The sequence below is a fragment of the Panthera uncia genome, chromosome A2 (assembly GCF_023721935.1).
Source record: "Panthera uncia isolate 11264 chromosome A2, Puncia_PCG_1.0, whole genome shotgun sequence".
Lineage (NCBI taxonomy): Eukaryota > Metazoa > Chordata > Mammalia > Carnivora > Felidae > Panthera > Panthera uncia.
Window position 1 is genome coordinate 72,349,699 of NC_064816.1, and position 15,802 is coordinate 72,365,500.

A 15,802-nucleotide genomic window follows, 5' to 3' on the forward strand; every position below is an offset into this window, starting at 1 on the left:
TGCTGGGAGTCGCGTTTCCCTGGGAACGTCATCCCGGGGTTGCGGCTGCCAGGAAATACACATACACCTTGTCTCTAAATACTGTGCTTATTATCTGACATCATAGTTTTTACCAACCTGATGGCCACCAAACAGGATCACATTGTTTCAGCAGGTTATTGCCCTGGGCCGCTGATGAGGAAGCTGAGGGTCTCTGTTTATACCTGGCACCCACTGAAGTCTGTCCCTCGGACACTTTGCCGTCCGTGTCCTTTGGGCGCAGCAGAAAGGAGGCCGGTGGCAGAGGCTACAGCACCCAGAGGAGCCAAGGCTGCCCACGGCTGGGCCCACTTTTCCTGGCCATGTGACCGGACCCGGTTCTCAATGCGCTGAATCTCAGCTTCCTCGTCTGCAAAAAGGGAAATCAGCAAATACTTTATTGGCTTATAAAATTTAAGTAATTTTGTGGTTTTAATTTTACATTTATTCATTTATTTTGAGACAGAGCCAGAGAGCAAGCGGGGGCAGGTCAGAGAGAGAGGGAGAGAGAGAATCCCAAACAGGCTCCAAGCAGAGCCTGATGCAGAGCTTAATCTCCTGAATCGTGACCTGAGCCAAAATCAAGGGTTGGTCACTTAACCAACTGAGCCCCTCAGGCGCCCCTAAAATTTAAATAATTTAATACAGGTAGAACACTTAGGCAAGTGTCAGACAAATAAAGATGTTAGTTATAATTATATTTCCTATTAACAGTAATATATTATTCTTATAAAAACAAATATACATGAAGCAAATATTACTATAATATGTTAGTACAACTATGTCATCCATACGAATAAAGAGAAAATGTTATATACGTTAAATTATTAAAATTAATTAAGATTTTAGGAATCTTTATTAATTACTTGTTGATTTGAATGAATTTATCTCTTAGATATTTATCTTTTACGAGTTTTAACTTTCACAACTATCCTCAGCTAATCTATCAATGGTCTAAAACTTTGTCTAAAGCACTTTCGTTAATAGAGATTCTCAATTTTGTAGCCAGATTTTTTTTTTTACCACATACATTGCATATTTGGAGTCCTGTTTAAGAAAACTTATCTTTCTGGGGTGCCTGGGTGGCTCAGTCAGTTAAGTGTCTAACTTCAGCTCAGGTCATGATCTCATGGTTCGTGGGTTCAAGCCCCACGTCGGCTCTGTGCTAACAGCTCAGAGCCTGCTTTGGATTCTGAGTGTGTGTGTCTCTCTCTCTGCCCCTCCCATACTCACACTCTGTCTCTGAAAAGTGAATAAATTTTTAAAAAATTAAAAAAAAACTTGTCTTCTCCAATATTATAAAAGCCCTGTACCGTTTCTTGTTATATTCAGTTTGAGATTTTCACCCATGCTGATCCTGGCATTAGTGTTTCTAGACTTCTGTGAACTCGTCAATCACTCGGCGTCTCCTGGCATTTCCGTAGAAGATCCCTGCACCATATTCAGAAATAAGTCGGTAGAGAAGTTTTCAGTTACTGCAAAAATGACAAACTAAGTTGTACTGTTTCTACATTGAATACAATAAGAAAACTGAATGGGCACTGGTGGAGAGAAAAGTCATGATGTTCACTCCTGATGAGCTGATGTTGAGTACTGACTTATGTAGGGAAAAAAGTTAATAAAATGAAACATACTGAGAATTCTCTTTTATAGACATTAGACCAATGACAGGACTTTTCTGTTCTATATGATCTATTAATTTTATGTACCTATAACTATAAACATGTCAGTAAGAAAAGTAACAAAATGCGGCTCGTGTAAGAAGACATTGCTGATTGTGAAGGTTGTCAGATGTTTGATGACACACGGACGTTAGTACTACATTGCATTTAATGTCAGACTGTAAATTTCATTAGTGTCAGAATTAAAATGCCTCCTCCTCCAGGTAGCTCACCTGGTTGGGGTGTGTGTGTGTGTGTGGCAGTTTGCTAACAATGCTGACCCCGCACTTGGTTAATACTTCCTGAGCTTGACACCCATGTCCCCTGACCTCCATTCTGTCAGTCAAGGCTACTGTGGGCATCACACTGGTCAGCTGTCACATTGCTAGGATCCTAGTTGGGGGAAGGAAGGACAAGGCCCAGGTCCCATGGGATTGTCTCTGGGCTCCCCAACCACCAGGGGGAGCCCTGGCTCTGTATTCCAGGGGTCCCTCCTGTGGGGTGAGGTCTTTGCAGGTTGGACCTGGTGGGGGACAAACCTGAGTGTCCCAGCACACCAGCCTGCTGGACTGAGGGAGGTGGGTCGCTGACCTGCTAGACCGAGGGAGGAGGGGTAGCATGAGCAGCCAGTCAGGGATCGGGCACCACGGAGAAGCCCACTGTGGCCCCGTCTGCGTTTAGGGGCTGGGGACAGGGTGATGTGGGAGGGCCCGGGCTGGCAGAGCTGCTCCAGGCCTTAGGTGCTTCTGGCGCCGACAGGTCTCTTTGTGAGGAGGGGGCTTCCCAGCGTAAAATGTCTAACTCGAATGGTGCTGGGTTATGTGTCTTTCAGCTGACGACAGCAGTGACCAGTGCCTTTTTACTTGCAAAAGTGATCCTCTCAAAGGTACAGCCTCCCACGTTTTCTGTACAATTACCGTCTATACTGGCGAAGGCTCATGTTCCAGTGTGAGCTCCTGGTAACTGCATTTCCCTCTCCTGGTCACGTCTGTCCTTCCAGCTTTTCTCTCAAGGGGCTTTCGGCTACGTGCTACCCATCATTTCGTTCCTCCTTGCCTGGATTGAGACGTGGTTCCTGGATTTCAAAGTGTTACCTCAAGAGGCGGAAGAGGAAAACAGTAAGTGTCTCCCAGGTTAGGCTCCTCAGATGGGCTGGGGACCGAGCCAGAAGGAAGAGCCTGGAAGTCAGATTTGAAGGGAGCCACACTGGGTGGGGTAGGCGGGTCTCAGGTCTCCACCTTGCAGAGGACCCAGCAGAAATCCAGAACAGGGCGGAGGACAGGACAGTGAGAGCACGTGGCTCCTCTCTGGAGCTGTGAGGCCAGATTTCTCTGGAAGAAAGTGTGAGCCCTGGTGAGAGGGACAGTCAGACAGCAGAAACAGCCAGCACCTCCTTATCCCCAGCGATCGCGGTCCCAGGACACCAAGCACTTTGTGCATCTGAAGAGGACTGTTCCTTAGGGACACAGGGATGGCAGACACGATAGGCTGAGCTGAGACAGTAAGTCTCAGAGTGCGCGATCCTGCCAAGTCTCACGTTGCTACCTTACAGCAGGCGGTGGCCTGGAAGGGGCCCCAATTAGCACAGGGGGTGCCTGGTGGGGGAGAGTGCTGGGTGAGTGAGGAACCCAGAGGGCGGGAGGGGGAAGACAGCAGCCAGACATGTGTGCTCAGCTCAGGGTCCACCTCCCCCTGTGAGTAGCAGAGGGACTCCTAGCGATCTGTGACCATGAGCCCTGCAGGGCGGCCGTCATCTCCTGCGTGGACTCATGTGGATACTGACCAGGAAGGCCCAGTGATGGACTGAGCTGCATGATTCAGTATGGGGCTAGAATTCCTCTCTGCATGATGGCCTGAGTGGAAGCCCACAGGCCACATCTGCCCTCTGGTGGTGACATGTTTGAAACTCAGTACAGAGACCCAGGCCTTTTACCACGTGCCGTGGTTATGTCCTTCATGCGTCTGGCTCAGATTGCCCTGCAAAATAGGAAAAATAAGGTCCTATGTCCTAGAGAAAGTGAAGTATGATTGTAACCTCAAGGGATAACGGAGAATGAGTAAACATGTAAATGGATTTATTTTGAGTAATCTCATTTACAGAGTAGAAATCTATAAGAACAGAATTATTATTCAAGAGTGCATTTTAAACACCTGAATCAGACCTAGATAAGTCTTCTGTCCTGTGTCCTCTGTGCTTGTATGAAAACCTGTTGTGGAGCAGGGCAGGTACAGCTAATGGAAGTCGCTTTTGGACTTGTGTATGAACATCAAATCGAGTTTGGGTGAAAGCATATCAGCTGTTAATACACTGGGGCTTGAATGCGAGAGTGATGCCACCACGTTCAAAGGCACTAACAGGGCAGAACTGGCGTCGATGAAAACGTGGAGCAGCGGGTACGCTCACGGTCACGAGCAGGCAGTGAGCTCACACCTGCGATTCGGCCGCGGCTTCCTCCAGCTTCTCTCGTGTTCGCTCAGCTCCGGACGAGACTTGCCGCCGATGCTCCCTGTGCTCACGGGCGCCCGTCCTGAGCTTCCACATCAGTTCCTCCCCTTTTCTGTGTTTGTTCAATTCCCTTTTCTGGGGGGACCTTTTTAAATAATAAATCTTTCTTCCCCGTCTTACTGACGCTTTCCACATTTATACAAGTCTCTCCACTTATTGTGCCTTACATTTGCTATTTCCCTAACGAAGTGAATACTGGAGGCCATTTGTATGACTTACCAGGTTGTTTTCCTTTGTGCTTTGGTTTTGATTATGGTGATTTCTGCAGGGAGGAAAGTGTTCTCCAGGGAAAGAGGCCCTAAATACTGAATCAAAGAATCCCCTGAGTCACAGGCAGGTTTTTAAGTCCGCTGCCATGTGCCCTCACAGCACTGGTTCATAGCGTAATAACAAAACCTATTTTTTGTTTGAAAGATTTTCTTTCTGGCAAGGGTTTTTCTCTTTTTTAGCGTAGCAACGACACCATTTTATTGTGCCTAACCTCGCAGAGAAGCTACCAGAACCGTGACGTCACTCTCAGCCTCTGAATTTCTTCCCTTCCAGGACTCCTGATAGTTCAGGATGCTTCAGAGAGGGCGGCACTCATACCTGGAGGTCTTTCTGATGGTCAGTTTTATTCTCCTCCTGAATCTGAAGCAGGTAACAAAAATGTGATTATCGTCTGTGTTTTCATCCATCATTCAAAAGCTCAGCCCTCCCTCCCTCTCCTGTCAGAACACTGCTGAGCAGACATCTCACAGTGCAGGCACGTAGGAGACGGAAATAACCGAGACGTGGTCTTGATGTGGGAGCAGTGGGGAGATACAGAGTGTAGAATACATGTAACCCAGGGACACAGACCCCATGTGACCGGCCATGTGCATCTCAGAAGACAGGCAGACGAGGGGAAGGGTCCACTCCTCTTCGTCATCCCCTAGCCCGACCTTCCTCCCGGGTCCCCGTGTCTGAGGGTGCAGCTCTCTCTGAGCTGTTGGCCGTGAAGAAAGCAGAGCCTCCCTGGGGACTCGGCCCTTTCTTAGGCCTCACATCCCTGCCTTCTCCAGGCCATTTCCACCCTCTGTATTTCTGCCTCCTTTACCTCATTCATTGCACCGCTTCCTGTCTTCTCCACCTTTCCTTCAGCATTTCCTGCTTTGGTTTCTGCAGCCATTTGCTGCCTCGGTCACCCTCTCCCTGCCCCGCCGGAGCGCCATGTCAAATATAACAATTGCATTGTCATATGGCTTCCTCAAACCACTCGATGAGGTAGGAGTCTCATTATCCCTATTTCAGAGACCATCAGATTGAGGCACAGAGAGGGGAATCATTTGTGCAAGGTCTCTGGAGGAGTAGGAGGTGGTGGGATCTGAACCCCAGCTCAGTGCTGGAATCCGCGCTCACAGCTGATCCATGTGGGGCCTCTCAGTATTAATGGAAACGAAGCATTGACCACCTCTTCCCCTGCCCAGAAGCCTTCAGTGGCAGAAAGGATGAAGGAAGTCCTGGGTCCTGAGCCTGGCAGAAAGCACCATTTTAACCTCATTACCCAGTTGTCCGACCTCCTGGTACCGTCTCCGTGTGTTCTCTTCTTAGCTTTGCTGAAAACGTTGTGAGCCCAAGCCATCAAGCCATCGGGCAGCTTGCTTTTTCTGTTTGTCACACTGCCCCTCTGCAGGCCTGCTCTCCACGCACGGGAGAGAAGGCTGTCCCACCGCACCCCCACCCTCTGGCTCCTGGGAGAACATTCTCTGCATTTCCTAGGACATTTCTCCCACCTGTGCGGGCTGCACTGCCTTCAGCCTTGACCTGGCCTCGTTCTATCACTGGGGTGGAAACTTGAGTTAGAGAGACTGCGTTATTTCATTCCCCGCATTGAGCTTAGTAACTATTTGAAACACACACACACACAGGATAGTAAAGCAGATTCCAGGCAGAAAGAGGCATGTGAAAGATCAAAGGCCCAGCAATGTGACATAGTGAATCATTGGAACTCGAAGTACCTTGATATCCTGGGCTATTCGTATTTGATATTAAAGCAGGTTAAATCAGGAAGCATAGGGTCAGATGAACTACAGATGTGAATTGGCAGAATTTCTCTTCTTAGTCAGCAGAAGGTCAAAGAAATATCAAACTCTCGTTACCTCAGTATGAGGGTTACTTCGGGGAGATATTTTGGTATGTCATAGGACTTATTCTTTTGGCATAAAGGCAGTTCAAATTTTGTCCGTGCTTTTGCACAGCTGTTATTTTTCTAACACTAGTAAAAGTTCTCAGCACTAATGTATTTACTTAATTAGAAACCCTAACTTGATATTCTCTGGACTATGTTGGATCTAAGCATGGGGTCAGACAAAATACAGATATGAACTAGGAGCCAATCTCTTTTTCAGGTGGCAGATACTCAATATAAGTATTCAATTTTTCATTACCTCGCTATGAGGGTTATTTCACTGAGGTTTTTTTTATGTCATAGGAGTCATTCTTCTGAAAAAAGGGAGTTCGCATTGTTGTTCATGCTTTTATCTAGCTTTTATTTTTCTAGGACTCATAAAAGTTCTTGGTGCTGATATCTTTACCCAATTAGAAGTTCAGAACAGCCGGATAATGATAATGGGAGGAGTTACACCTTAGACATTCTTCATCAAACTTTCCAGTCCTGAATCCATTGGCTTCCTGCCTGTGACTTTTACCCCCACCTAGTGGTGGTTGGGAGCATGACCAGTTCATTGGATTATGGAGCGGGCCTGGAACATGGTCCGGGTGTTCAGGTAGCTGCTTTGTTCAAGACAAAATGCAGGTAAATAGTTGGGAGAGAAGGAGGGTTCAATGTGACTTACTCTATTGTATTATATTTTCATTGTCTGAATATGCAAGTTAGGAAAGAATTAAAATTAAACTTATTGTTGGAATGAACATGTCTAGAAAAGAAGATTCTCCTCTAAAGCATGGCTCACTCATTAGGCCGATGGCTAAAAACTACACAGGAGTCTGTGCTTCTGCTGCCCTGGGACTGACACAGGGCTGATTGGCGCCTGGGGGACAAGAGGGCATCTGGGGCTGCTCGCCTACTCTTGACTTTCCTTCCCCAGCACCTAGGGCAGTGCCGGTACTTAGTAGATTTGTAACTGTGGAAGGGAGGAATGAGAAGGGAGAAAGAAATCAGAGTCACCAAAAATTAAAATGTTAGTATTTTTCTTTTTAATGGAATGGCTTGAATTTTAGTGTCAATATACTAAATATAAACATGAATATAGCTGAGAGAGAGAGAATCTCAAATCACGTACCACACTTTCAGTGCAGAGCCTGACGCTGGGCTCGATCCCACAAACCCTGAGATGATAACTTGAACAGAAATCGAGAGTCAGATGCTTAACCGACTGAGCCACCCAGGCACCTCTCATGTCTCAGAAGTGTTCCTGCTTAGATGATCAATTATATAGTGAGTCTATGTATGGTCCATAGACTTGAAACACAATTTTTCCTCTTTTTAATAAAAATTTTGAAAAGTATTAAAGCATCATAGTGCAGGATATTACCTAACCTTGATTAAAAAAGAAAACAAACAAGCAAACGGTTTTAGTGAGGTATAATTTACATAGCATAAAATGAATTCTTTTGTACATGTGCAACTGCATGATATTTAGTAACTTTATGCTTTTTAAACCAACATCACAATATAATTGTAGAGCACTTTTATCATTCAAAAATATTTCTTTATATGCAGCTACTCTTTCCTCCTACTTCTCGTCCTAGATAAACCACTGTTCTTCTTTCTGTCTTGAAAATTTGCTCTTTTTAGACAATTAATATAAATATCACAGAATATGTAATTTTTTGCATGTGGCTTCTTTTACTTAGTGTGGTGTTCTTGACCATCAATCATGTTCTAATATGCATAAATCGTCTCTTCCTTTATATGGCTCAATACTATTCCATTTTATGCATATATATTGTTTTGTTTATTCCTCAGTGGATGGATGTTTGGATTGTTGCCAATTATTGGCTATTATGAATAATCCTGATGTGAACACTTACATACATGTCCTTGTGGGAACAAATGGGTTGTTTTCCTTAGATAGATTCCTCAGAGAGGATTCGCTGGGTGTTTTGGCAAGGTTCTGTTTGACTTTTTAAGTTATTGCCGAAGAGTTCCCCAAAGTTGCTGTACCATTTTAAGGGTTTATTTCTGGACTCTCCATTCTCTTCTAGTGACCTGTATGCTCTCCCTGCACCAGGACCACGCTGGCTTAAGTAGGTAACTTAATTCTTCTGTGAGCTCTGAAATCAGGTGCTATAAGGCCTTGCCTGAAAGGTCCATGCTGCTGTCCCAAGGACCAACAGTAATAAACCTTTTCACACCGTGTGTGTGTGTGTGTGTGTGTGTGTGTGTGTGGCTTCATCATTCTCAACATGCAAGTCAAATTTTGGGTGCACCCCTCCCTCCCACTGCTTCTGCAGGGTGACCATAAAACTGTCCTGCAACTGTGTTTTTTTTTTCCAAAATGATTTTGGGTATCCAAAGTCCATTGGGTGTGATGTAATTTTAGGGTGAGCCTGTTAATTTGTGCCCACAAAGCTTTAATGAACTTGGAAAGAATTGCCATCATGACAATATTAAATCTCCTAATCCATGAACATGGGCCTTCTCTGCATTTACTTAGATATTCTTTCATTGTTACCTGCATTGTTTTGTAACTTGTTAGCCTAGGAGTGTTGTTCTTCTTGTGTTGAAATAATTCCTAAATGTCTTATTCTTTTCGGTTCTATTGTAAATGGAACTGTTTCCTTAATTTCATTTTCAAGTTTTTCATGCTGGTATATATAAATACAACTGATGTTTTTAAATTGAATGTGTACCATGTGACAATGCTAACCTTGCTGATTAGTTCTACTTTTGGGGTGTGTGTGTGTGTGTGTGTGTGTGCGCGTGCATGTAGATTCTAGGGGGATTATCCATGTACAGAAGCATGTTATCTGTGGATAAAGACATTTTAACTTCTCCTTTGCAATCTGTTAGATATGTTTACCTTTTCCTATGTGCACTGTCTACCTTTAATACCATGTTGAATAGAAGTGTCAAGAGTAGACATCTTTGTCTTGTTTCTGGTCTTTAGGGAAAAGTGTTCAGTCTTTCCACATTACGTATGATGTTAGCTATGGGTTTTCACAGATGCCCTTTATCAGGTTGAGGAAGTTCCCTGATATTAAGATTGTTTCTTCTGCTGACTGCATTATTCTTTTAAAGCCCCCTAGTGAATATTTCACTTTGGCTATAATGCTTTTCCATTTCAAATTTTTAAAAATATCTGTTCTTTTTTTGTAATTTCTGTCTCCTTTTTTAGATCACTATTTGTTAATTTATTGTTGTCATACTTTACTTTTTTCTTTCTCCAAATTTTTATTTAAATTCCAGTTACTTAACAGGCAGTGTAATATTAGTTTCAGGTGTAATATTAGGTGTTTTCATCACTTACGTACAACATTCAGTGCTCACAACAAGTGCCTTCCTTAGTCCCCATCACCTATTTAACCCATCCCCCTGTCTACCTCCCCTCCAGTAACCCTTAGTTTTCTCTCTATAGTTAGGAGTCTGTTTTCCAGTTTGCTCCTCTGTCTTCTTTTTTTCCCCCTATGTTCCTCAGTTTTGTTTCTTAAATTCCACATATGAGTGAAATCATATGGCATTTGTTTTTCTCTGACTGACTTATTTTACTCAGCATAATACTCTCCAGCCCCATCCAGGTCCTTGCAAATGACAAGATTTCATTATTTTTTATAGCTAAGTAGTATTCCACTGTTTATATATACCACATCTTCTTCATCCATTCATCAATCGATGGACTTTTGGGCTCTTTATATAATTTGGCTATTGTTGATACTGCTGCTATAAACATCAGGGTGCACGTGTCCCTTCAAATCAGTATTTTCGTATCCTTTTGGTAAATGCTTAGTAATACAATAGCTGGGTTGTAGGGTAGTTCTATTTTTAATTTTGTGAGGAATATCCACACTGTTCTTGAGAGCGGCTGCATCAGTTTGCATTCCCACCAACAGTGTAAGAGGGTTTCTCTTTCTCCACATCCTCACCAACACCTGTTGTTTCCTGTGTTGTTAATTTTAGCCACTCTGACAGGTGTGAGGTGGTATCTCAGTGTGGTTTTGATTTGTATTTCCCTGATGATGAGTGATGTGGAACATCGTTTCATGTGTCTGTTAGACATCTGGATGTCTTCTTTGGAAAAAATGTCTATTCATGTTTTCTACCCAATTTTTAACTGGAACGTTTTTGGGGGTGTTCAATTTTATAAGCTCTTTATGTATTTTGAATACTAATCCTTTATCAGATACGTCATTTGCATATAACTTCTCCCATGCCAAAGGCTGCCTTTTAGTTTTGTTGATTGTTTCATTCGCTCTGCAGAAGTCTTTTATTTTGAGGAAGTCCCAATAATTTATTTTTTGCTTTGTTTCTCTTGCCTCAGAAGACATATCTAATAAGAAGTTGCTATGTCAAAGCAATGTCTGATGTCAAAGAGGTTACTGCTTGTGTTCTCCTCTCAGATTTTGATGGTTTCCTGTCTCACATTTAGGTCTTTCATCCATTTTGATTTTATTATTGTGTATGGTGTAAGAAAGTGGTCCAGGTTCATTTATTAGCATGGTGCTGTCCAGTTTTCTGAACACCATTTGTTGAAGAGAATTTCTGTTTTCCATTGGATGTTCTCTCCTGCATTGTTGAAGATTAGTTGACCATACAATTGTGGGTCAGTTTCTGGGTTCTCTATTCTGTTCTAGTGACTTAAGTGTCTGTTTTTGTGCCAGTACCATACTGTCTTGATGATTATAATTTTGTAATATTGAAGTCCAGAATCGTGATGCCTCCAGCTTTGCTTTTCTTTTTCAAGATGGCTTTGGCAATTTGGGGCCTTTTGTGGTTCCATACAATTTAGGATTCTTTGTTCTAGCTCTGTGAAAAACACTGGTGATATTTTGATAGGATTGTATTGAATGTATAGATTGCTGTGGGTAGTATAGACATTTTAACAATATTTGTTCTTCCAATCTGTAAGCATGGAATGTTTTTCCATTTCTTTGCATCCTATTCAATTTCTTTCATCGGTGTTTTATACTTTTCAGAGTACAGTTCCTTGACTTCTTTGTTTAGGTTACTCCTAGCTATCTTATGGTTTTGGTGCATTTATAAATGGGATTGCTTCTTTTATTTCACTTTTTTCTGCTTCATTATTGATATATAAAAATGTAACAGATTTCTGTAGATTAATTTTGTATCCTGCAACTTTGCTGAATTTGTGTAACAGTTCTAGCAACTTTTTGGTGGAGACTTTGGGTTTTCTATATAGAGTATCATGTAGTCTGCAAACAGTGAAAGTTTGACTTCTTTTTGGCTGATTTGGATGCCTTTTATTTCTTTTTGTTGTCTGATTGCTGAGGCCAGGATTTCCAATACTATGTTAAATAACAGTGGTAAGGGTGGACATCCTTCTCTTCCTGACCATACATGAATCTCTCAGTTTGTCCCCATTCAGGATGATATTAGCTACGGGTTTTTCATATGCAGCCTTTATAATGTTGGATATGTTCCCTCTATCCCTACTTTGTTGAAGGTTTAATAATGAATGGGTGTTGTACTTTGTCAAATGCTTTTACCACATCTACTGAAATGATCCTTTGGTTATGATCCTTTCTTTTATTAAAGTGGTGTATCACGTTAATTTATTTATAAATATTGAACCACCCTTGTAGCCCAGGAATAAATCCCACTTGATTGTGGTGAATGATTCTTTTGACGTACTGTTGGATTCAATTTGATAGTTTTGTTGAGAATTTTTCATCCATGTTCAGCAGGTGTAGAAAGAAAACCTGTAGTTTTCTTTTTTTAGTGGAGTCTTTGTCTGGTTTTGGAATCAGGGTAATAATGGCCTTGTAAAATGAATTTGGAAGTTTTCCTTCCATTTCTATTTTTTGGAATATTTGAGAAGAATAGGTATGAACTCTTCTTTAAATGTTTGGTAGAATTTGCCTGGTCCTGGACTTTTGTTTGGTAGGAGTTTTCTGACTACTGATTCAATTTCTTTTTTGGTTGTCGGTCTGTTCAAGTTTTCTATATCTTTCTGTTTCAGCTTTGGTAGTTTATATGTTTCTAGGAATTTATCCATTTCTTCCCAGTTGCCCAGTTTGTTGGCATATAATTGCTCATAATATCCTCTTATAATTTGTATTTTTGTGGTGGCGGTTGTTTTTTCTTCTCTCTCATTTGTGATTTTTATTTATTTGGGTGCTTTCTTTTTACTTTTTGACAAATGTGACTAGGGCTTTATCAATTTTATTAAGTTTTTCAAAGAACCAGCTCTTGGTTTCATTGACCTATTCTACTGGTTTTGTTTAGTTGCTATATCATATATTTCTGCTCTAATCATTATTATTCCCCCTTCTTGTGCTGGCTTTAGGTTTCATTTGTTGTTCTTATTAGAGCTCCTTTAGAAAGTTTAGGTTGTTTATTTGAGATTGTTCTTGCTCCTTGAGGTAGGCCTGTATTGCTATAAACTTCCCCCTTAGAACTGCTTTTACTGCATCCCAAAGGTTCAGACCATTGTGTTTTCATTTTCATTTGTTTCCACATATTTTTTATTTCTTCTTTGATTTTCTGGTTGACCCATTCATCCTTTAGTAGTATGTTGCTAAACCTTCATGCATTTGTGGTCTTTCCAAATTTTGTCTTGTGGTTGACTTCAATTTCACAGCGTTGTGGTCAGAAAAATATGCATGGCATGATCTCAATCTTTTTGTAGTTGTTTAGGCCTGATTTGTGACTTAGTATGTGATCTATTCTGGATAATGTTCCATGTGCCAGTTTTGGGGCTGTGCTCTTTACTGAAGTTGGTTTATGCTGAGGGGTGGGGGAGGAAAATTGTGGCAGCCAGCTCCATTTTCCTCAGAGAAGGGTCTCCGTGCTTGCTTGCTCTTAGAGAAATACTCCCAGAAGAGCAAATAATTTCCCTTCCTGCATCCCGGGTGGTTTTCAGATTGCTTTTTTTTTAATGATGTCTGCCTCCAGTTTGCTTGCCTGCTTGGAGCAGTGCAGTGCACTTTGGGCTCTATCCCACCCAATCCTGCTGACATTTAAGACTCCAAACTTAGGAAACCTGGTGTGGCGGGGGCTTGCACTGGTTCTTAGGCAACAGTCTCACCGTGTTGGCTGGGCCTGATTTAGGGTTGATTCATGAGGGCAGTTGCAGAGGGGTAAGATTTGGAGCAGGGCAAGCTAAACAGCCAGTGTCCAGCAGGTGTCTCTGCACCTATGCCAAGAGGCAGGAGAGGGAAATGGTGCCCGCGGGCTATTTTGTCCCCAGAGAGGTGTCTCTGCAAATGCCACCTCTCACAGATGTGCTCCAAGAAGAGCAACAGTCTCTCCCCATGTGCCTTAGGTGATCTTTGAATTGCACCATCTGCCCCAGAATTGTTTGCCTGCCTTCTCTCCAAGAGCAGGGCAATGCCCTCAGGGTTCTATCCCAGCCAAGCCCAGGGACCTGTAAACCTCCAGTCTTTAAACCCCACTGATTGCAAAAATTCATGAAAATCACTTCTTCTCATTTTCCCAGCCAATGGCTTTGGGGAAGTGTTCTCCTGGGCATTCCCCTGTGTGTTCAGCTCTCTCTCACCTTCCCCCACAACCGGGGCTCCCTCCCTTCTGCAGCACCTTGATCCTTTCTCCCTCAAACTGGCATGTGTCTGTTCATGACTCTCCTCAGTTTCCTTTTGTAAGTTATTTTCTTTCTAAGCTTAGCTTCCTGGAGATCACCCCTGTGTCTACATAGCCTAGTGGTAACCAAGATCAGGTAGGGGTTGTGGTCAAGCACTTTGAAGAAGACTTCCATCCCCTGCCAAATCTTTATGTTGTACGTATTGGGTAGCCCCTTCATACTTTAGGCAATTTTGAGTCTTACCCAGCTTATACACTTTGCTGAGTCTCTTCACATTGCCTCGGCATATGCCTATGGCCTCAGGGTCAACCAGGAGTATTGGGCTGGCTTTGAGTCTCCACTAAGCGTGCACGCAGCTTCAACCAAGCACGTGATTGCCTCAGCCATGACCATAATCTCAAACCAGGAGAGCCTCTAGCCCTTCCTCCTTGCACACCACTGAGTCTGTCAGTTCACCCTCAAATCACTCGCCACCCCAGATTATCCGAGCTCCCTTACACTGTGTAATTTTGCTGCCAGTCCTCATGGCCTGTCCCAACTGGAAGAATCTTCATGCTCAGAGAGCTGGGTATTGGGAGGCGGGGGAAGAATGGGATCCACTCCAGGCCAGAGCATGACTGTGGTTCCCTGCACTCTGTAGCTTTTCAAAACTAAGCACTTCTCAGATTATTGTCTGCCTTTGGACACTTCCTGAGGGTGAAAGGGCTGGTTTAACTGGTTTACTACAGTTTTATATTGATTTTCAGGGAGAAGATTTGTTAACCTCACTTGATCAGAGCCAGAAGCCCTTGCTAGATCTCACTTTTAAATTATGCAAGGCATACATATTATTATATTTTAATGAAAAGTTTGTCTTCGGGGCACCTGGGCAGCTCAGCCGGTTGAACATCTGACCCTTGATTTCAGCTCAGGTCATGATCCCAGGGTCGTGGGATCGAGCCCCATGTCAGGCTCTGTGCTGAGCATGGAGTCTGCTTAGGATTCTCTCTCTCTTTCCCTCCCTCTTCTCCTCTCCCCTCCTCACGTTCTCTCTTTTTCTCTCTCTCTCAAATAAAAATTTAAAAATAAAAAAATAAAAGTTTGTCTTCAATTAGGATGCCCAAATAATTACAGGGCATGTGGCTCAAATGCCATTAGCCTGACATGTGGAAAGGAACCCCAGAAACATGAAGACTTGGTATGACCATCCTCCTGAGACTCATTTCAAATTAAGAAGGCATTTAATCTGCCTCAGTATCTCTAAGATTTACAGCAGTTTAATATGCTGGAAATTGAAACCTTCCAACGGTTATACCTTGATCTATTTATTTTGCCACAACTTTAACCTCAAATGTGTGACATTTATGAGGTTAAGAAGTGGAACATAATCTTGTCTGCTATTCATGCTCCTGCATCAGATTTGCTCCTGGCTACAATGCAGGCAGACATTCTCAGGAGAAGAAATGTCCTATTTGAGGTGTATTATCTGAAAAAAGTAAAGCAAAAGTGAGGCAAGCAGTTTCTTTTGTGTGTGAGTAGGTTCTATCCCTAACCTGCTACCTTCCCTTCCTACTGCTCGCTTTCATTGTCCCTTCCCTGATTGTGAAAGTAATGCATGCTTTATATAAAACTACACAGGGGCGCCTGGGTGGCTCAGTCGGTTAAGTGTCTGACTTCGGCTCAGTCATGATCTCGTGGTTCATGAGTTTGAGCTCTGCCTCAGGCTCTGTGTTGATGGCTCAGAGCCTGGACCCTGCTTGGGATTCTGTGTCTCCCTCTCCCTCTGCCCCCCCACCCTCCACTCACCCCTGTCTCTCAAAAATGAATAAACATTAAAAAATTTAAAAAAATAACTGTACACAGAACAGCAAAGAACCTGTCCTTCAAATTCCATAGCCACATTAGTACTGACAGTTCAATTTGTCTCCTGCTAGTTT

The 15,802-nt window shown here is 43.0% G+C and overlaps 1 protein-coding gene across 1 annotated transcript; it reads left to right on the forward strand.

The window, feature by feature from the left end:
* Nucleotides 1–2,289: 2,289 nt before the first annotated feature.
* LOC125929812 (STARD3 N-terminal-like protein) lies at nt 2,290–4,924 on the forward strand. The gene is made up of 3 exons (XM_049641314.1): nt 2,290–2,565; nt 2,680–2,797; nt 4,729–4,924. The coding sequence occupies exons 1-3, from the start codon at nt 2,473–2,475 to the stop codon at nt 4,908–4,910; spliced, it is 393 nt and encodes a 130-aa protein (XP_049497271.1). The 5' UTR covers nt 2,290–2,472; the 3' UTR covers nt 4,911–4,924.
* Nucleotides 4,925–15,802: the final 10,878 nt, after the last annotated feature.

Coding starts and splice junctions, on each gene's coding strand:
- LOC125929812 (XM_049641314.1), top strand. CDS start 2,473: ATGTCTAACTCGAATGGTGCTGGGTTATGTGTCTTTCAGCTGACGACA. Junction 2,566..2,679: donor CAAAAGTGATCCTCTCAAAG/GTACAGCCTCCC, acceptor CTGTCCTTCCAG/CTTTTCTCTCAAGGGGCTTT. Junction 2,798..4,728: donor AGAGGCGGAAGAGGAAAACA/GTAAGTGTCTCC, acceptor CTTCCCTTCCAG/GACTCCTGATAGTTCAGGAT.